The 22,738-nt window shown below is 40.1% G+C and overlaps 1 protein-coding gene across 4 annotated transcripts in view; it reads left to right on the top strand.

The window, feature by feature from the left end:
• Positions 1-2,134: 2,134 nt before the first annotated feature.
• The window catches only part of LOC101945980 (neuroendocrine protein 7B2), a 73,851-nt gene continuing 53,247 nt past the window's right edge, over positions 2,135-22,738 (top strand). The window contains exons 1-12 of one of the 4 annotated variants that reach the window (XM_005309766.5): positions 2,136-3,279; positions 7,773-7,843; positions 8,217-8,313; positions 9,203-9,456; positions 10,025-10,185; positions 10,311-10,451; positions 12,316-12,390; positions 13,045-13,200; positions 15,254-15,389; positions 17,896-18,004; positions 18,477-18,624; positions 19,128-21,812. In XM_005309766.5, the coding sequence (XP_005309823.3) occupies positions 3,148-3,279; positions 7,773-7,843; positions 8,217-8,313; positions 9,203-9,456; positions 10,025-10,185; positions 10,311-10,451; positions 12,316-12,390; positions 13,045-13,200; positions 15,254-15,389; positions 17,896-18,004; positions 18,477-18,624; positions 19,128-20,707 (3,060 nt within the window). In that variant the 5' untranslated portion in view covers positions 2,136-3,147 and the 3' untranslated portion in view covers positions 20,708-21,812. The other 3 variants (XM_065593213.1, XM_065593211.1, XM_065593214.1) reach the window with 3 other exon arrangements.

The raw sequence follows: 22,738 nt of genomic DNA, 5'->3' as shown, positions 1-22,738 counted from the left end.
AAAAAACACACCCCTGAGCACAGCAAGTTGCTGCACTGTAAAGCGCCAGTGTAAACAGTGCCCCAGCGCTGGGAGCTACACCCCTCATTGAGATGGGTTTTTTAGCTCTCTCCCAGCGCTGCGCTGCGACCATACAAGGCATGCTAAATCGCTGCTGCAGCAGCGCTTTAGCTTTGACAGTGTAGACTAGCCCTAAATCTGTTCCTAAACCGATTTAGTTAAATCAATACAACTCTTGTATGGAAGATCTAATTCACCTCAAGAAGGCTTTACTTCAAAAAGTAGGAAAAGCCATTGAACTGTTATCCCTATTAAGAACACAAAAGAAACATCCAAAAGGGAGACAAGGTGGGCCTACATCTTACCCCTCCATGTACACCCCACCAGCACAATGTTTCTTCCACAATGGATTCTTTGTAGAAGGCTCCTGCCTTCCAACCTAATTGCCTTTCTTAGAGCATTTTCCCTGGTCCTTCGTTCTTGGCATTTTTCAAACCTTCTGTAACTTTGTCACTGACATCTTCCTTCCCAATTAATTTTAACTGCTTGGATCTTCATGTTTTTATTTTTGCTGACCTCCATGTTACCTGTCAGCTCTGTTCTTAGGGAACCAGGGCACACGCAGTATCCAGCCTGTCTGACTCAGGAAGGACATCGCCCACCCTCTGCTCGAATCAAAATCTATCAGAAGACTTACAAAAAGCAATGAAAAGGCAGTGAGACACACCTAAACCCCTGTGGAGAGGGGTGACAGGATTAAAGCAACTCCCCTAGCCTCATCTGCATCAAAGATGGGACAGAGAAGCATCTCCATCAGCATACAGAATGGAGAAGAGAGATTCCAAGCAGTGGCATAGCCAGGTGGAGGGAAGAAGGGGAGCGGGGGAAAAAAGTGCCATCTGCAGGTCTCCGGCGGCATTTCGGCGATGAAGCTTCAGTTCCGCCGAAGACACCGGAAGCGAGTGAAGGTCCCGCCGCCAAAGACCCAGAGCGCTGCCCCGTCAATAAAAGCGCCGCAGCTTTTTTTCCCCCCGCTCCCGGGTGAGTAAAATTAAAAAGGCACCACTTGTGCTCGGTGGGGGAACAGCCACTCCTCTCTTCCCCATCCCCTCCACCAGCTATGCTACTGATTCCAAGGCAAGAACCACACTGAACTCTGGGACCAGAAAAGCAGGGAAGCACTGCATAATGGGGGATCTCTGCTCCAGATGTTAATGAACCCATACCTGCACACACCCAGCTCAGTAGTTATCAAACCAATTCTAGTAATAAACCAGTGTTGACAGGCCAATTCAATCAGGGTGGATGTAGTCCACTCCCAATAATAGATGAGGAGGTGTCAATTCCAGGAGAGGAAAAGCTGCTTCTGTAATGAGCCAGCCACTCCCAGTCCCTATTCAAGCCCAGATTAATGGTGTTAAATTTGCAAATGAATTTTAGTTCTGCTGTTTCTCTTTGAAGTCTGTTTCTGAAGTTTTTAGGACTGGGAGTGGCAGTGGCTGGCTCATTACAGAAGCAGCTTTTCCTCTCCTGGAATTGACACCTCCTCATCTATTATTGGGAGTGGACTACATCCACCCTGATTGAATTGGCCTGTCAACACTGGTTCTCCACTTGTGAAGTAACTCCCTGCTCTCCATGTGTCAGTATATAATGCCTGCATCTGTAACTTTCACTCTATGCATCTGAAGAAGTGAGGTTTTTACCCCCGAAAACTTATGCCCAAATAAATCTGTTAGTCTTTAAGGTGCCACCAGACTCCTTGTTGTTTTTGTAGATACAGACTAACACAGCTACCCCCTGATACTTTTCATGTTCTGTATATTTATACCTGCCTACTATATTTTCCACTCCGTGCATCTGGTGAAGTGGGTTCTAGCCCCCAAAAGCTTATGCCCAAATAAATTTTAGTCTCTAAGGTGCCACAAGGCCTCCTTGTTGTTTTTTGCTGATACAGACTAACAGGCTACCCCTCTGAAACCTGATTTTAGAAATGTCTTCCTGCTGCTTGTTGTTAGGGTGACCAGATGGCAAGCGTGAAAAATCGGGACGGGGGTGGAGGGTAATAGGAGCCTATGTAAGAAAAAGACCCAAAAATCGGGACTGTCCCTATAAAATCAGGACATCTGGTCACCCTACTTGTTGTTTGTAGCGCTCCAGTTACCCAGCGAGACTTTCCAAAGCGAGACTTCCACCATCAGCAAGGGAACTGCGCTGGAGCAGAGAGCTGCGCCTGTGTGGGGGGTGTTTCAATCCACCTCGGCCCCCTCAGCCGGCCGGTTCGGAAGAGGGCAGGGGAAGCGCTGCTGACCGTGCTCCCCCGCTGCGGCAGGTCGGGCCGAGCTCAGCTCTAGCTCTCCAAAACTCGGCCTGGGCGCAGACACCCATTTGCCCTCCTTCGCCTAACACCCCACGGCCCTGTTGTTGCGGCGGGGGCAGCTACGCGGGGATTCGCAGCAGGCCGCCCCACGCACCCTAGCGCTGACGCTGTCATTAGGGGCTGCCGGGAAGCCGGGCTCGCTCCGCCCAGTCCTGCAGGGCCCTTCGGCCTCGGCCAGCTTGCGCGGGGACCTGGCTGGGGAGGCGGGCTGGTTCCCGGGGGGCAGCAGCCCATTTCAGACTGTCTCAATGCGAAGCTTGTGTCGCTACCACTTCCCCAATAGCGGCCTCTACCGGCTGCCGTAGCCCGCCGCTCCTGTGGCTAGGGCGATGGCGCTGTAGGTAGCTCCTGCGATCGCCTGAAGATAACCGCACTTCCTTCGGACTAGCGGCCCGCGCTTGGAACGCCGCATTTCTGGGAGTTTCAGGAGGGGGCTCCGTAAACGCTCCCTGCCGCGGCGCCGGGCCCAGCGGAGAGGCAGGACTCAGGCACCTCTCTGGACGCGCATGGCTGGCCGTTGAGCAGTGGGGACCTGAGATTCGAACGGACGCAGCGGGCCAATCAGAGGCGGCGCCGGGGCTGAGCGCCGTGTTTGAGACGCGCAGGGAGGCGGGGGTGGGGCTGTGAAGGGTCGGGGACGGGATGTCCAGGGGGGCGGCGTGAGCAGGTCGGGATGGTGGTGAGGGGGTGAGAGGCCGGCCGAGGCGCGGCCGGGGCCGGAGCAGGAGCAGAGGGGACGCGGGGCGCAGAGGCGCGGCGGAGCCGGGATGGCGGGGCGCGGCCGCGCCGTGGTGCGCCTGGCTGTGCTGCAGCAGCTGCGGGCCGCGTATGGGATCAAGGTGAAGAGTGGGAGCTGCCGAGGGGCGGCGGGGAAGCAGCCTGGAGCGGCGGCTGTAGAGGTAAGGGGGTGCTCCGGTAGGTGCTGTGGAGCCGCCTGCTAGCCTGGGGACACCCTGGGCAGAGCAGCCGGGGCCCTGAGAGGTGGGTACCAGGCTTGTACCCCAATTAAGGTTACCACCTGGCTGGTATTTCACCTACCTGGCTGATTTTTTTATGGATTTGCTAGTTGCCAGAAAAATAATTTAATTGGTCAGGTTTTCTTTTATGTGGGTCTAAAGATTTGCATTATTATCACAATACACTGGGATCTCTAACGTTAAAAGTTTCTGGGTCCAGCTAAAGATGCTGCAGTGTTCCCACTTCTGCCGTTTAAACAATAACTCATCAAAACTGTTGACTATAGAGCTGCTGTCTGCCCACCAAGAAGAAAACACATCACCCATGTGTCTGAGAGTGGGTTTGGGTCATGCAAGAGTGAAGAGACTGCAGAGACGTGGGACCTACGTTAAATAATGGAAGATCAGTGCAATGGTGCCAGTGATCCTAATACATCTCTTGGGGGGAGGGGAGCTCACATCAGAAACTGCACATTCAGTGACAGCTGACTAAATGAAACGACTACAAAGACTAGCTGGCAAAATGTGCTGATAAAAAGCAACTCTGTTATTGTGATGTTATCAAGCTTATCTATATATGTTATCTCACTAGATACTATAAGTGGCTGTTGAAGGTGGGCTTGCCTTGGGGTTGGGGTTGTGGTAGGCTTGCTTTGGGGAGGGAGGGAAGTGCTGGGTTTTTTGGATTTCAGAAGTGATAACCCTAACCCTTCCTGGTGCTGTATAAACAGGGCTGTAGTGGCGTAACAGGCTGTACGTGGAGAAACAGGGTGATTGTGTGCTACAAGGGATAAACTGGTCACTCGCTGAAGGTGTCAGGAAAAACTTTTTTAATGCTTGCATCTGGAGAGGTACAATAAGTGGGTTTTCCCATTCCCTGAGCTGGTTACTGCAGCAGTCAGTCAGCTAATACCAGTGGTGTGATTTGGTAAAGTGACAAGTGTGTAACTGCTGATATTCCCTCCTGGGATCTCTGCATGCTGCAAGGCAGAAAGACCTTGAAAGAGGAACTGCACTCTTAAATTAGTGCTTGCTTCCACAGTACTTAATATTTTCAGTGATGCCAAGTGTGCCAAAGGTGCTATTGAATATTGCCAATTTGGTAAGCACTTTTTGCATTTTAAGTGCTTTATCATCTCTGATTCTAAATGAAATTTTCTGCCATTTGTCTCATCTAATCACTGTACATAGATGCTGTACGATTACCCATCACTGTGTCTCTTTTCCAATTATTTGATTCTCTGTACTCTAGCATTGAGAGGCTTTTCTTTGCATAATGACTGTAGAGTTTCTTAATATTAAATATAATAAATGTTCTTGCACTTTGAGTGCACTTCAGTATAACCTGAAAGTGAACTTTAAAGTGTTTGGGCTGAGTTCTAATGTAGTTTATTCTTATTGACGCTTCAGAAGTACATCCTCAGGATATTCTATTATTCAGTACCAAACGCTACCCTCCATTGTCTAAAATAGAAATTGTAACTCTCATGTTAATAACCAGAAATGGATTTACTCTAAAAATCAAGATACTCTGAATATATTTTAAAAGAAAACAATTCCTTTCTCTCAGTATTTAGGTCAACATAAAGATATCATAATGCAGGTAACACTGTAAGATATCAGCTTGTGCGGGGCTATGGAAGTCAAAGCACAATGTTCTGTGATTACTCAAATGCCAGTTAACTAACCAAATTCATGGCCATGAAAAACTTGTCACAGACCGTGAAATCTGGTCTTTTGTGTGCTTTTACCCTATACTATACAGATTTCACGGGGGGAGACCTGGGTTGCTCAAACTGGGGGTCCTGATCCAAAAGGGATTTGCAGGGGGGGTCACAAAGTTATTTTAGGGTAGTTGCAGTATTGCCACCCTTACTTCGGCACTGCCTTCAGAGCTGGACAGCCGGAGAGCGGGCGCCCAGCTCTGAAGGCAGCACCCCGCCAGCAGCAGTGCAGAAAGGGTGGTAGTACCATAACATGCTATCCTTACTTCTGCGCCTCTGCTGGCGGTGGCTCTGCCTTCAGAGCTGGGCTCTCGGCCAGCAACCACCACTCTCCAGCTGCCCAGCTCTGAAGGCAGCCATCGCCAGCAGCAGCACAGAAGTAAGAGTAGCAGTACCGCAACCCGCCTACGATAACCATGTGAACTCCCCTCCCCCACAACTCTTTTTTGGGACTCCTACAATTATGACACTGTGAAATTTCAGATTTAAATAGTTGAAATCATGACATTTACTATTTTTAAAATTCTACGACTGTGAACTTGACCAAAATGGACCATGAATTTGGTAGGGCCCTAACTATATTTAATTAGAAAGCATGCAAGGGACCCAAATCCTGGGCCTTGCTGAAGTGACTTTGTGCCACTGATGCAGCATGAAGCTGAGTATTCCTCTGACATTTGCTTTGTGCCAGCCTTGCTTACCTTGCTCCACAGGCACCTTGATGGGAATTGGAACACAATACACATAGCTGATCCCTGGTCATTGTGAGTTAGAATAGCCTTGTTCTGGGCTGGTTTGGCTCGGCTCCCTGCAAAGTGTAGGGAAGCATAAAAGTGGTCATCTTTAGAGCCACCTTCCCCATCCTCTTTCAGCTTCAAATGTGAATTCCTATATTAAAGGAATAGTAACAGGAAGGTGACCAAGAGAACAGGAAGGATATAGGTATGTGTGACTGATGTTAGTGCATTGTGGACACTTACACACATACCTTCTACAGTGAATTAAATCCTTTTGCATAACCACCAGTCATACTGAAACACAGTGAGAAACTAATAATGGGCTCTCTTGTCAGACATAGTAGGGACAAGATTTCTTCTGCAGTTGTGGAACAGACCTCTTTCCCAGTGATTCAGGAGATTGCTTCTTGACCTGTTAGCTAATATCCAGTAGAGTGTCAATGATATCCCTAATCAGGGGATGACTTACTGCCTTTGGAAGCTGGGGTGAGCATGATCTCTAATTACTCTGATCCTATGAATTTACAAGATTCTATCTCTGTTGAATTTAGCTTTTAGTTAGTTTGTGTCTTCAGCACAATTCTGTAATGAGATGGTTGGTATAACTTTTCTTCTGTTGAATGAATCCTACTGTGGCCTGGTCCACACTAACCCCCCACTTCGAACTAAGATACGCAACTTCAGCTACGTGAATAACGTAGCTGAAGTCGAAGTACCTTAGTTCGAACTTACCGCGGGTCCAGACGCGTCAGGCAGGCTCCCCCATCGACTCCGCATACTCCTCTCACGGAGCAAGAGTACCGGCGTCGACGGCAAGCACTTCCGGGATCGATTTATCGCCTCTATACAACACGCGATAAATCGATCCCAGAAGATCGATTGCTTACCGCTGGACCCGGAGGTAAGTATAGACCTACCCTGTGTTTAAAAGTAATAGTTTTGCTAGGGCAGAGATACCAAAGATGGTTTGCATAAGTTATTTCTTAACTTGTTACCATGTAGCCAGCACTTTGAATTCTGAGTATTCAAAATGAAGTGGGGGAAGTTCTGTTTTTATTCAGCTTCTGAAGCAAGTGAAAATACAGAATTTGTTTGATTTGATTATTCCGAAGAGAACAAAATAAATGGTGTGATATAGATCTAGCACAAATTAAAATGAAAAATTAGGTGCATCACAGTAGCAAAAAACATAACAGTCCAGCTTAGCTCACAACTTGGGCTATATTAAAACTTGGACATCCATAACTGCCAGACATCTGTGTGCTACCATGATTAGCACTGGTAGTGTAGATGAGCCTTAGAAAAGTCTAGCTAGGTACTAGAGATCACAGGTGAATTTTTTTTTTCTAATATGTAGAAAACAGACATTATGGGATCTTAGAGTCTTGCCACTGAGCCACAAACAGTAGAGACCTATAATTGTTTTGTGAATGCAAATGATAAATGTGTTAGGGTTAGGATGTTCTATTACAGGATTGAGGTGATCATCCTTAAATGGCAATGACTATCTTGGGTAAAAAATGGCTGCTTTTTAATTGCAATTAAAATATGCATTGTAAAAAGAACCCAATCCGTTTGGAAAATTACTTTAGATGCTACTTCAGCCCTTAGTATACCTGCTAACTTTTGTGGTTTCACACAGGACATGGGGAAGCTGACTCTAGATCAAGTGCTATAAAATGTCCAAAATAAGTAAACTTGGAAAATAGGGAGTATTTTTCTAATCTTTGTTATGGTAATTTTGGATGTTATCTGAAATGTATTTACTGTTTACTATTTATTTACAAATAAGTATCTTTTTAAAGTTGGCAGTGTCCCTTTAACAATTAGTATGACATCAGTTCTTATCCAAAAGTTTTGGCTTTCTCTTCAGTTCTTGTGTTGTGCTCTATGTATTTGTCTATATTTCTGCAGTATTTGCCCGGTAAAATTTTCATAGCTGCTTGAGCAACATTAATTGAGTTTTGCGTTTTAGGGCAAAGTCTTTGGAATATCGCTTCATTCATTACCTCAGTCAGTTGTACCAGAGTACGGAAGTATTCCAAGGTAAGTAAAGATTGTGTGTTTTAAACTGGAACCATATTTACTTTGGGCCTGTCTACATCATTTACCGCTTTGATTTTGAGGGACATATTTTTCTCTTCAACAAAAAATATTTTTCAAAGTAGAAAGGAATTCCACAATTGCTTTTCTGTGACTGGTCAGGCTTCTCAGGGGAAGGGAATTCTCTCTTGGAAAGAGAGGTTGGAAAACAGACAGGAACCCATAAGGTTGTCACTCACTTGCATTTACTTTCAGTTTCTTACTGTGATTGGAGAAAATAAACATTTTCTAAAATATTATTTTCTGTGACATTATTTATCACAGGAAAATTGAACTGTGCAAAGATATAAAACATACTGTGACTTTCTTTCCTCAGCTTTCTTGTTGATGCTTGCAAATATTTAGAAGAACATGTTCACACTGAAGGACTCTTCAGGAAATCTGGATCTTTTGTCCGTTTAAAAACATTAAAGGTATTTTTTTTTTCCCTTTCAAAGAGTGATTGTATTGGACTTGAGCTACATTTCACCCAAGTGTCTATATGTCTAACTTTCTGATTCTCTTTAGAAGCAATCATGTTTTGTGCTGGGAGTAGTTGGATAAGCTTTCTGATCACTAGTCACTGGACCCCCTTCTCCTCCCTCCAGACACAAACTTCAGTCCTTTGTGTATAGTTATTGAAACAACCAAAGAACTGTTTTTTCATCTTTCTGGAATGTTAGAGGAAGGACATGAGATTAAACAAAAATAAGTTTATTTTTAGATATCATGGGAACTTAAACTTGGTAGCTTTCTCCCACAGCAAGGTGGGCTGAGGAGAAACTATAAATCCAGAAAAAAATGCAGTACAGAAGGATGGCATGGTATGGTATTGCCACCCTTATTTCTGCACTGCTGGGCCCTCAGTAAGCAGCCACCACTCTCCAGCTGCCCCTGAAAGCAGGAGTAAGGGTGGTGTGGTATGGTATTGCCACCCTTACTTCTGCACTGTTGTTGGCAGGATGCTGCCTTCCGCGCTGGGCACCCATCCAACAGCCTCAACTCTCCAGCCACCCGGCTCTGAAGGTGGTGCAGAAGTAAGGGTGGCAATACTGCGACCCCTCTAAAATAACCTTGCCACTCCCCACCCTTGCAACTCCCTTTTGGGTCAGGACCCCCAATTTGAGAAATGCTGGTCTCCCCTCGGAAATCTGTGTATTGTGTGTTTTTTACCCTATACAAGACCAGATTTCACGGTCCATGATGTGTTTTTCATGACTCTGAATTTGGTGGGGCCCTAATGATAAGACTACAAACTAGTAAAGGTAAGACATCTAATTGCTTTTGAAGGCCTCAACTTATGCTAGTTATGAACCATTTCAGAGTCAACTGGATCAAGGTGAAAACTGTCTACCTGCAGCACTGCCATGTGATGTTGCAGGGCTTCTTAAACAGTTCTTTAGAGAGTTACCAGAGCCGATCCTTCCAACTGATCTGCAGGAAGCTCTTTTCAAGGCTCAGCACCTAGAAAATGAGGAGAAGAACACTGCCACAGTGCTGCTTTCTTGTCTTGTGGCTGACAGAACAATAGATACTTTGCGATACTTTTTCAACTTTCTCAGAAATGTGTCCCTAAGGTAAGAAGAGAAATATAGGTGTGGTACTTGTAACAAACTCTGAAAATTCCTATAATATGTCTAAAACCAGAGGAGTGCTGTAACTTTCTCTGTCAGTATTATGACTATAAATATTCTTAATGACATTCATTTACCAGTAATAATGTAAGCATTATGTCAGCTCCTGACTTTTTTTGGGTGTATGTCATAGGGTCTTCATGTAGCAGGAACTAGACTCCTATTCCAGTTTTCTGGCTGCCATATTGCCACCTCTTCTTTTCCAAAAGAGCAACGAATATGAGATTACCCCCATCTGGCTGATCCTCTTGCTTTGTGAAAACTGATGGGCTGTGGAAACTGTTAAGCTAAATATCATGTATAAGTCATTAACTAGCCAGTGGTGTAAGTGTATTGAATCTGCCCTAAATCTTAGTGTGTGTTTTCTCTCACAAATGCAAGTCTTCCACTTCAACTAAAAAGTTGCATTAGCCTGTTTTGTCTATCCCCACTGCTTATGTTCTGATCAAGAGAGAATGTAAAGACAAAACTGATACTTGCAAGCTCTTATCTTTTCTTTCTTTTTAATAAGATCCAATGAGAACAAAATGGATAGCAGTAATCTGGCAGTGATTTTTGCTCCAAACCTCTTGCACTCAAGTGATAATGAAAAGATGTCTGTTAACACAGAAAAAAAGCTTCGTTTGCAGGCTGCTGTTGTGCAAACACTTATTGATCATGCAGCAGATATTGGTAAGATGACAACTGAATAAATTGTTGAAATGACTATGCATTTATTTATATTAAATACAGATATGTTTATATAACTATAGTTTCCAATTTAATTTTTTTTTAAACTCTACAAACATCTAATTCAGGACGTGTACCGGAATTTATCCTGGAAAAAATACCTGCTATGTTAGGAATTGATGCTCTTGATTCTACTCCTTCACTGAGAGGCTATGAAGAAAGTGAATCTCCTAGTCAGTGTAAGAGAAGAAGACGACGAAGTGTTGGGGGTGAGTACATATACTGAAAATTTGACTGACTACAGTTCAATGAGTAAATATAAAGATAGACTCAACTGAGGCTTTAGGACCATGTAGAAAACTAAATCCATGTATCTCAAGAGGACCCGCTTCTCCCTAAGCACCACAGACTGCTGTATCAACTGGCTGTGAAGTTTGCTACGCTCAGGTTGAAAATGGTGAACTTTATAAAAGGTTTCACAAAGTTGGAAAACTTCTTAATATTTCATAATTATTGATGTAAAAACTACTAGGTTGTGCAGTCATGCCATAACATTTCTTTTGTATGTCCTCTTCATTCTGACTGAAAAGGTTATTTTCTTTCAGGCTGTGTGCGGCAGGATAATGTTTTAGCTTTTAGCCTCTGGAGATCTGGTTTCAAATCCTCTTTTTTTTGAGTCGCAAATGAAAATAGTTTTGAGGTGTCTTCCTAGTCTTTAGTGAGTGATTGTTCACATAAAACGACCACACAACCTCTGACACAGTTGGCATTTCTGTTCAAGAGAGGGCCAGGACTGGAATAACACTGGTATTGTAAATTGGAACACAAATGCTCTGAGAAAAAGCTTATCCATGTTAAACCAGGCTTTATAGCTAGCTTGCAATTTTTAGTTGCTCGCTTTCATGAGCACTAAAGTCACAAAATTAGACGCACAGGATCTTTCTCTCCGACTATATATTTTAAAAAGCTATCAAACTTGATGGAATATGTTGGCTATGAGATACTTATTCTCCCATGTGTTGCTCACATGAGGGATTCATGTAGCTTGCAAAATGAATAGATGGCACAGGATCTAGTTAGTAAATTTGATTGCGGAGAGAAATTGATAATTTAGTTCATGAAAGCCTATCGAATATTAAAATCAGGAATAGGTATGTTTATGTACTCCTGGCAATAAAAAACTCCTTAAACCAGTATCATATGACTTCCCTACTCTAAAAATGCCTACTGAATTCTAAATTGACACACTGCATTTATTGCAGACTGTCTGTATTTTGTTTCCCATTTTAACCAGCATATATGTAAAGTATTTGCTAGCTCTTTCCCCAACTTCGCTGATCGCTTTTTAAAAATTAATCTTCTAACCAGCCTATTGGCCTTAATCTATTACATTACTTGGAAGATCCGAAACAATGATGAGAATGTACTAGTAGTCCTTTCCATTCAACAAATTAAGCACTTGGGTGTTAATTATTAGGGTAGATGGGTGGTGTTAGTAAGTAAGTGTGTGTGTGTATAATACACAAATTTATATATTAATGCTGTCAATTAATTGCAGTTAACTCACGCAATTAACTAAAAAAAATCGCGATTAATCGCATTGTTAAACAATAGAATACCAATTGAAATTAATTAAATATTTTTGGATGGTTTTTCTACAGTTTCAAATATATTGATTTCAGTTACAACACAGAATACAAAGTATACACTGCTCACTTTATATTTTTGATTACAAATATTTGCATTGTAAAAATGATAAAATATTTTTCAGTTCACCTCAGACAAGAACTGTAGTGTAATCTTTTTCATGAAATGCAACTTACAAATGTAGATTTTGTTTTTGTTACATAACTGCACTCAAAAACAAAACAATGCAAAATTTTAGAGCCTACAAGTCCACTTAATCCTACTTCTTGTTCAGCCAATGGTTAAACAAATTTGTTTACATTTACAGGAGAGAATGCTGCCCATATTTTCCTTTTAAAAATGTTTTAAAAACAAACAGCATGGAAACTACTCTGATATCTTTGTCATTGGTGGTGCCTCTTTCACATAAAATCATATCTCTTTTAAAAAATAGAGCAAGGCAAGTCAATAGTAAAGCTTGATTGCTTGGTATGTCTTGCATTTCAGATATTGTTAGTGGAGCATTGAATAAACTTAAATCTAACAGAACACCCTCCACTACACCTCAGCGAGACAGAAATGGTAGGTATTTAGTGTTTGTTTGCACTAAATAGAGCCTCATGCAGTATCTTTAGATTTGTGGACTATATTCTAGCAAGGCTGAAACTAAAGATTATGAATTTAGTTTTATTCCAAAGAGGTATCAGTTTCTAAACAAAGTTTATGGTCAAAATTGAATATAGTTACATTTTCAGTGAGGATACTGCATTTAGACTTAGAGCTGCTAGCACTGAGCAGTTCTAGGATTAGAAATTAATCTGCTTTTATCTAATGAAAACTAAGGCTTGAATATAGTAGGGTAGCATGCAGCCACGTTGAGTATTAGAGAATGAATTTATGCTTAAATTCAAATATATTTATCTTGCTTTGCTCTCTCCCTTTATAAACTTGCAAAAGGTAACTGTTTTCTTGCAATGAAGACTGCAGCTAAAACTCTTCCCACCTATATTTTCTTGTCATATTAACTTGGTTTTTGGACTTTCCTATGCAAAATTTATTAAAGCTATTTGAGTGCCATGCCTGTTTTTAAAATGCATGTGTCTTGGTTCAGTTTTGAATAACTGCTTCTGGAGAAACAAAGCTGACTTACAAACAATATAGTATTTAACTTCATATGCTCTCAACTTTAAGCGCTTATTGCAGATACAGTTTTATTAATTGTAGTCTTTCCATCAGTGACTCCATTGATTCTTACTCCAAGCACCAAGCGTAAACTTCCAACTGATTCTTCTCAAGGCTTCTCTAGCAAGAAAAGGCGGTCCCTGAAGCATAATTTTGCTTTTGAATTGCTCTCAAGTAGCCTGTTTAGCAGCGCCTCAACACCAGCATCAGGTACAGTGACTTAGTGTAGCTTGAAGGCTTTCAGTTTGTGCTGTTAATGACTTGAAATCTATTGCTCTTAGTGGGTAGTCCATAGAAGAGCAATTGCACTCAAATAACAATTTAATTACCTTGGTTCCTTGCGCTTTGCACCGTATCTGTGGGAGATCTTATCCGGTCACATTGCTTCAGCTATGATCTGTGCTGATAACTCTCTGAAATCTATGTATCCATAACTGACTTGTCTCTATCCATCCAATTCTGCATTTCTGATTCTCTGTAGCAGCTCCTCTTGAACATCTTGTTAAAAGCTTGAAAGGTAAAATTTCAAAAGCACCCAATGAAAGTCGAGGATGTCAAGACTTAGGCATTCTGAACGTTTACCTGAAATGGCCAAAATAGAATTCCTTTTCTTCCCTCCCCAGCCTTCTGTATTTCACTATTCACAAAACGACTATCTTTCCCATTACTCACTCCTGCAATATCGAGGGTTTTTGTTTTTTTTTCTCTCTCCTTATATCATATCTAGGTCATAGTCAAATCTCTCATATCTTGCCTAGAATATTGCTGCATTCTCCTCTCTGTGGTCTCCTAAACACACCGTTGTCCTTTACGCTGTACAAAATGCAGCTGCTAAAGTAATCTTTCTTCTGTAACCTTTACACTGGCTCCCTATTCTGTATTGCTTCAAATATAACCTTCTTGTCCTCATCTTCAAAGCTTTGCTTAAATTTGCCCCACCCTACTTTCTTCCCTTGTCAAGCTTGTATTGACCTCATCTCCTCCATACTGCTTGTTCCCAGGCTTGTTGTTCCAGGTTTGTCAGTTTTTCTCTCTCAATCACCTCTGCCTTATTCTGTGTCACTGCATGTTACAATCTCTGAGTTTATCTGCAAGACCACTATCCTGGCTATGTTTAAGTCTTTAATAAAGACCCACTCTTATTAGGCTGCTTATTGTGAGCTGAGTTGAATTACATATAAACTACCTATTCCTGTTCTACTAACCTCTTTGTCATTGTGTTGTGATCTTACAGAGCAGGAACAGTCCTTCTTTAGTGCCCATTAAGTGCTTTCCAAATATTAAGTATTAACATAAATAGTGAAGATAATTTAGTTAATCATATCTGCTGTGAAGTACAGATAAGTACTAATGTTTTAGAAGATGCTAGCAACACAACTCAGCTTTCTGTGCAGGCTGATGGATAAAATACCATATCCTTCATTGTTATATTTCTTAAAACTCTCTTCTAGCTAAGGGCTGGTCTATTGGGGGGGTGGGTGTCGATGTAAGATACGCAACTTCAGCTATGGGAATACCGTAGCTGAAGTCGACGTATCTTATTTCGACTTAGCTCGGGTCCTCACAGCGCGGGATCGACATCCACGGCTCCCCCGTCGACTACGCTGCCGCTGCTCGCCCTGGTGGAGTTCCGGAATCGACGGGGAGCGCATTCGGGAATCGATATATCGTGTCTAGACAAGACGTGATATATCGATCCCCAATAGATCAATTACTACCTCCGATTAGGGTACATCCAGACTACCCGCCTAAGTGTTGTAGAACATATACTTGATCTAGTGTTGTCAAAGATCAAGACTGCCTCTTGTCATTTTTAATCTTAAGACAAAAACTTAAATCTATTTTGATTGTGTTTTATTTAATATTGACAACTTTTGAACAATGATCTTCTAACTAATCTGCATGGAAATAATTTAAGATGTGACACTAGCAGCATACATGTTCTCCCACTTCTCAGTGTCAAAACAAAGGTTGTCTTTGGGTATGGTGAATTCCCCCTCTTCTTTTATGTAAGACTACAAGCAAACAGAATTAATTGTTTCTGTGTCAGTTCTCTCAAGAACATTGTGCTGAACAAATGATTTTGTGCGTGTGTGTGTGTTTTTTTTTTTTTTTTAACTCTTAGTTGCTAATGGTCAAGGTGAAAATAAGACACTTGCTTTAAAAAAAATAGAAGTGGCATTAGAGGTTTTTATTTTAACATAACACACCACCTAAACAAGAACCTGTTTATCATGTACCTGTGACTTTTTTATTCCTGTAGCTCAATTTGAAGCAAGCCCTCAAGTCTCTCTCGAGTCATCTCAGAGTTCACTGTCTCCCTCAGTCAGCAGTGAAAAGCATCTATCTAGTACAGGAAATCGAAGAAGTAAAAGAATTGCAAGCAAAAAAATTTACAGGTAACTTGTCTTAATTCACAGAAGCTACGAGTGCACACTGTTAAAAGTGAATTGAAAAGCAAAACAAAAAAGGATTGATCTTTTCTGTCATATGGATAAAGACAATCTCAACATTATGATTATTATTATTTTTTAAAGTTTTAATATTGAAAAGATCGTGTCCTTCCACATGTAAAGTGAATTGGTGATCTGCCCAGGTCTTAGTGGCCAAGTATCCATACCAAACTACCATTACATTTGGGTTTTGTGTTGAAATGAACATGGACTAAAGCATTCATGTATGCTGCGCACATACTTTAAAAAAAATTGAATAATCAGGCAAGTTCCTAATTTCTTGTCATATTAAAAATATTAGCTTTTTACTTTAAAATACTAAAGAAACTGATTCTTTGGGGATAGTGGAGGTGTTTAAAAAAATCTAATAAGCTTTAAAAGTATTTTTTTTTAAACTGTCCATTTTCAAGGAATCATTTACTCCTTAATTGCTTATTTCAATTCTTGTAGGTGCTGATCCCTTTTTAATATCTATCATTCTGTTTCTGTATTTTCAATACATCATACTTCAGTCACATCCATTTCGAAAGCATACAAATGTTAATTCCTTTTTTGGGAATAAAGATTAGGGCTGTCAATCGTGATAAAAAAATTAATCGCGATTAATTGCACTTGTAACAATAGAATACCAATTGAAATTTATCAAATATTTTTTGGCTGTTTTTCTACATTATCAATATTGATTTCAACTACAACACAGAATACGAAGTGCACAGTGTTCACTTTATATTACTTTTTATTACAGATATTTGCACTGTAAAAATTATAAACAAAAGAAATAGTATTTTTCAATTCACCTCATACAAGTTCTGAAGTGCAATCTCTTTATCGTGAAAGTATAACTTACAAATGCAGGGTTTTTTTTGTTACATAACTGCGCTCAAAAACAAAACAGTGTAAAACTTTAGAGCCTACAAGTCCCCTCAGTCCTACTTCTTATACTGCCAATTGCTAAGACAAACAAGTTTGTTTACATTGACGGGAGATACTGCTGCCTGCTTCTTATTTACAGTGTCACCTGCAAGTGAGAACAGGTGTTCGCATGGCACTTTTGTAGCTGGCGTTGCAAAGTTTTTATGTGCCAGACGTGCTAAACGTTCGTATGCCCCTTCATGCTTCAGCCACCATTCCAGAGGACATGCTTCTATGTTGATGACGCTCATTAAAAAAATAATGCGTCAATTAAATTTGTGACTGTACTCTTTGTGGGGAGAACTGTACGTCTCCTGCTCTGTTTTACATGCATTCTGCATATATTTCATGATATAGCCGTCACAGATGATGACGTTCATTTTAAGAACACTTTCACAGCAGACTTCACAAAACGCAAAGAAGGTACCAATGTGAGATTTCTAAAAATAGCTACAGCACTCGACCCAAGGTTTAAGAATCTGAATGTCGTCCAAAATCTGAGAGGGACGAGGTGTGGAGCATGCTTTCAGAAGTCTTAAAAGAGCAACCGTCTGATGCGGTAACTACAGAACCCAAACCACCAAAAAAGAAAATCAACCTTCTGCTGGTAGCATCTGACTCAGATGATGAAAACGAACACGTGTCAGTCTGCACTGCTTTGGATCGTTATCAAGCAGAACCCATCATCAGCATGGAAGCATGTCCTCTGGAATGGTGGTTGAAGCATGAAGGGACATGAATCTTTACCGCATCTGGCACGTAAATACTTTGCAACGCCGGCTACAGCAGTGCTATGCGAATGCCTGTTCTCACTTTCAGGTGACGTTGTAAACAAGCAGCATTATCTCCTGCAAATGTAAACAAACTTTTTTGTCTGAATGATTGGCTGACCAAGAAGTAGGACTGAGTGGACTTGTAGACGCTAAAGTTTTACATTGTTTTATTTTTGAATGGAGTTTTTCTGTATCTAATTCTGCATTTGTAAGTTTAACTTTCATGATAGAGATTGCACTACTGTACTTGTATGAGGTGAATTGAAAAATACAATTTTTTTGCTTTTTACAGTGCAAATATTTATAAAAATATAAACTGAGCACTGAATATTTTGTATTCTGTTATAATTGAAATCAATATATTTGAAAATGTAGTAAACATCCAAAAATATTTAAAATAAATGGTATTCTATTTAACAGCACGATTAATTTTTTAAATTGCTTGGCAGCCCTAATAAAGATCTGAGGTTTTTGTATTACTCTATTTGCTCTTTGTACCTGTTCAATTTCTTGAACATCGCCTTATTAGTGTCAGAACTTGACACACTATTTTAAATAGAACCTCATTGGTCCTTTTTCTAGTATTTTAAATTATTTTATTTATGTTTACCAGATTTCTTTCTGTGAAGCACTACTGCAAAGCACTATTGCACTAAAAGTTCAAAATAAAGGGCGTAGAAGAATATAAATTGTAAAAAGAAAGTAATATACTGAATTTATCTTTCCATGCACTTAAAAAAAAAAAAAAAAAAATTCAACTTTTTCAGGGTTGAATCAGGAAAAACTGGTTGCTTCTCTCCAAAGATTAGCCGAAAAGAAATGGTTCGCAGGTCATTACGTCTGAAATTTAGTCTGGGAAAAAGCAGCAAAGATGTAGTAAGTACACTTCTACTATCCTATTAATCTTTCTTGTAGCTTATTCTGTGGCGGTGGTTTTCAGCCTATGGTCTGCAGACTAAGCCTAAGATTTCCAAAGGGATCTGCACCTCCATTTGAAATTCTTTTAGGGATACACTAAAGACAAAATTTTGAAAACCTTTTTAGGACATACATTATTTTTAAGAAAGACCAATTAATGTTTAAGGACAAGTGTAGAATGTTCTGTATACTATACGGTCCAGAACTCTAAAACCAGGTCTGACTTACTAAATTTTTTTAATTCATATTTAAGAAGTTCACTTTTAGCAGTTGCTGCAAATTGGAAAAGTATTTCCTGAATTGCAGATGTCAAAATCAAAAAGGCCTAGAAAGTAACAGATCTAAATGACTTCCCCACGTTCAGCTTTTTAAAAAGATTAAGATTAGTTTTCTTTTTTTCCTTCTCTCTCCCCCCCCCCCCCCCCTTAAGAATGTTTTAACTGGATGTCCAGTTGGTAAAGGATCTGAAAATATTGGTCGGCGACTTGCAAGTCAACAAGACTTGGAAAATACAGTTGAATCTGTAAAGACAGATATACTTTTCAGCACACGTGTCAGTGAAAAATTCTCAAAGAAAGGTAAATGTCTTGCAATACTTGCTGAATATAACTAAAAAAAGAGCTTGTATTTTTGTGGAGGTAAGGATAGCTTAAAAACCTAATGATTGTTTTGATATCTTTAGTTATTAAAAGCACTGAAAGTGAGCTGGTAAAGTGAAAAGCAGTTAGACAATATTAAAGGTTCTTACGAAGCAATAGATAATTTATATTAGCTATTTAGAGACAAGTCTTTCTTTTTATCTATAAAAACAAATATTTGCATTATATCATGGTTTGCTTCTTTGACATTTGAACCTAATTGCTCTTTAATATTGTAACCTGTTTATGAAGGACTTTCATCTCTTTGAAAAAAAATACTGCAAGTCTCAATTTCCGTGAATGGCATGGCCTTTAAACTCTTAATGTTTTTTTAATAACTTGAGTCATCGGCAAGAGTTTTTTTGTCTGGTTTTGTTAATGTTCTATGAATACTAAGGCTAACCAATATTTTAAACAAATAATTCTATCAAACTTCTCTCAAGGTTCACAAATAATGAGCAAGTCGGAGGAGACCTTGCTAACTCCAAAATGTGATAAAGCAAATTACCGAATGTCTTGGAATGGACCCAGTATTACAGATTCTCATGGCACCAGCAACAATGAGGCAAGTCTGATGGGATATCTTGAAACTGAAGGCTGTTTTTCAGAACCTGTTCTTATAGTTGGAAAGCCACCTGCCATTCCAGATGACTTAAGGTCCACTACTGCAAATCATAAGCAAGATAATAGTCTAAGGGAGTACTCGCTTTGTGTGGATGAGAATAACTTGACTACAGAAACATTATTGAAAATTAAGAAAGCATTTTCTGAATCTGGAAGCAATCTTCAAAATTTAATAGGTGATGCAAAGTCTTCTGTATCAGATTTAAGAGAAGAAAAGTTAACTGAAACTCCGTGTCTCTCAGGGGTTAGTCCAGAGAAGGACCTTGTTGAAACTTCAGCTGAAAGTCTGGCAGCTGAAAAATCCAAGGATCAGTTTAACCAGTTTGCTAATAAATCTAATACCACTGACAAATATCAATCAAGTAAAGATGAAATCAAGGTTGTGGAGGAAAACTGCTTCCAAAATCCTATTGAGATTGAACTTCAGACACAGAAATTGGGCATGGAAGATGCACCAGAATTTAGTATGCCTCAGGTAATGTCCAGAGAGGACAGATTGACTTTTCAGAACATTTATTCAAAAGATAATTTAAAGAAGATAGATTCCTTCAGAAGAAAAGAGGGTGAGGAACTGGAACAGTCAGAAAGAGTTGCTGAAGATTACGAGCTGAAGTCCCGTAATTCAGCTCAGCCTGTTGCTGCTGGGGAGCTCCCTGTCTCGCAGTTGTTGGAGTCTAGAAACAGACCTGGCAAACTGTACTTGCAGACTGGAGGTTATGATAATACTGTACCTAAAACTTTACCAGTTTCTGACCATGGAAAGGTTTCTGATCACGTCCACTGGTTCAACAAACTTTCATTAAATGATCCATGTTCCACAAGCAAAACTAAACCACCTCTTAAGTTTCAACGTACCCCTGTCCGCCAGTCTGTAAGAAGGATAAACTCCCTCTTAGACTCTAACAGACAATCTGTAAGCTATAAGTTGGCAAAACCTGGTGATGTTTGTTCTCCTCTTGTTAAATCAGTAAGCTATGATACTGCACTATCCTCCTGTACAGAAAAGTTCTCAAAGAATTCCACAGTTTCATTGCTGTATTGTGAAACTACACACACACAAGTTTCTACATCATCTGAACTAGACTTAGCATCCAAATCTTCAAAATCGATAAATCCGCTAGAACAGGCTGATGCTTCTGTGAAAACAGTTAGAATCTGCAAACAGAAAGTAACTATTGGTAACCCATCCAAATCTGTTCTAGAAGATCTAACCAATCATGAAGCACCAAAAGCTGCTGTAAAAATGAACTCAAGTATAAACATTCTGATTGCTACACCAGATAAAAGTACCCTCAGGAAAAGTGCTACAGGAAAAGAAAAAGCTCGATACAGGGGATCTCCAAAGAATCCAATATCAAAAGCAAAACTCCTGCCAACTACTAAACCTGTAGACTTATAAGTACTAATTTGACTATTAACTCAATTGTTCTAGAACTACTTTAACATTCTTTGAGAAAATTAAGTCTGTATGTGATTCTTAGTTCTGCTTTTTTGTAAAATAGGAATTTTTTCTTTTTAACTTTAAACTTTATTCTCTGTATGATATTAGGTATTTTTCCATTTACTTTGGCTTCTTATGATTACTAGTCAGCTGCTCATTTTAATTTTGACTAGATTTTTAAAAATTAGAAAAATCTAGTTTAAAAACTTATACAAATAAGTTACAATAGGTTATGAATTGCTATCTCAGACACTGAGTCAGATCTTTTTAGAAATAACAGGCGAGCCTGAGGCATTTCAAAATCTTGCTGCTTCCAGTCAAGAGAGTAGTAGTATTTCTTTGAGACAATTTCTAGATATTTAAAAACAAAACCAACACATCCAAAAGCAAAATGGCTGATTGCTGACTATCAAAATGTGAAACTTTTTTCCATTTACTGTACTTGTCTTAATTCTCTAAATGTATTAAAATACTACAGTCAAAAAGAGACTTGTCAGTGTTCAAACTTCAGTATCAAAGTAGACTTCACTACTGCTCCAATTCCTGTGTGGCCAGGGTATATATTGCTTTTTGGTGTAAGTCAGGGTACCTATGGCTTTTTTTCCCCTCTAGATAGGTGCATTTTTTGTCTATGCAGATATATTCCTATCTAAGCATGTGTGCCCACAAGTTGGAGAAATGGTTGAGCATATGGAAAACAAATATGCAATTAGATACTATTAAAAGATAGTATTAAAAATCTTTGTACAGTACACTTGGCAGCATGGGTGTGTTCTGTTATGTTTACCTGATATCTTTATTTTGAGGTCAAGCTGTAAAATAATGTTAATAGCATGTATGAGACTATTTTTTTTTTCTGGAGCAATTTTATGTAGGTAATCATATGATGCAAAAGTAGATTAAAGTACACTGTCACTGAAATAATGGAAGACAAAAGTAAAAAGCCATATTGTTAAAAGTTCATTTGCACAAACAGATGTTTACATCTATCTTCGCATTAAAACTGTTTACATCTATGTCATATTCATTGTAAAATTATTTAAGAGTAAAAACCTTGAAACTTTTCCATTACTGATTTCTGTATGTGTAGCTTGTTTGCTGGCAGAACTTAAGAGCTTTTGGTATGTACACCTCTACCCCGATATAACGCTGTCCTCGGGAGCCAAAAAATCTTACTGAGTTATAGGTGAAACCGCGTTATATCGAACTTGCTTTGATCCACCAGAGTGCACAGCCCCCCCCCCCCCCCCCCCCAGCACTGCTTTACTGTGTTATATCTGAATTCGCGTTAGATCGGGTCGCGTTAGATCGGGGTAGAGGTGTACTTGGTTTTGAGTCTAAAAGCTTTTTTTTGTCCCTTGTTTGTGAATGTTCTTTCTACCACTTTTTTCTATATAAGATATGGAATCAGACTAAGGACATTTGAGACATTGTCATAGTTTCTGTATACTTTTTTTTTTTTTTTTTTTTTTTTTTTTTTGAGTCCTATCCAGGGCTCTATGTCCTCTCAACTATCCTTAAAAACACAATTTTTACAACTCCGTCATTTTCACCAAACCTCTGACCACCAAAAGCCTGGCAGAAAATAGGCAATGGAAAGTCCTTATCCTCCTAATGCTGTGCCCTCTCTAAAAGCCAGGGAGAATAGATATGCTTCTCACTGTGTTCTAAACTTCAACAGATTTGGCTCTTTTAGCCTATGAAGAGGAGTGAGTTCCAAAGCTAAATAGCCTTTATATTGACTGCCCTAGCAGCACACTCTTTTATAGCAAGATGGCGGGAGCACAAGTACGTCTACTCACAAGTGCAAGAGAAAGCTATGGGCCAAGAAGTATATGGTCAAGTACATAAGTTTCAGGCCCTTGAGTTCTATCCTACAGAGCCCTCAACTTCTTAGGGTATGTCTGCACTCCAGTTAGACACATGGGGTTGGCCTGTGCTAACTGACTCAGGCTAAGGGACTCAGGCTTAAGTGGTTGTTTTACTGCA

The sequence above is a fragment of the Chrysemys picta genome, chromosome 4, assembly GCF_011386835.1.
Source record: "Chrysemys picta bellii isolate R12L10 chromosome 4, ASM1138683v2, whole genome shotgun sequence".
NCBI lineage: Eukaryota > Metazoa > Chordata > Testudines > Emydidae > Chrysemys > Chrysemys picta.
This window is presented reverse-complemented; position numbering and strand designations above follow the sequence as displayed.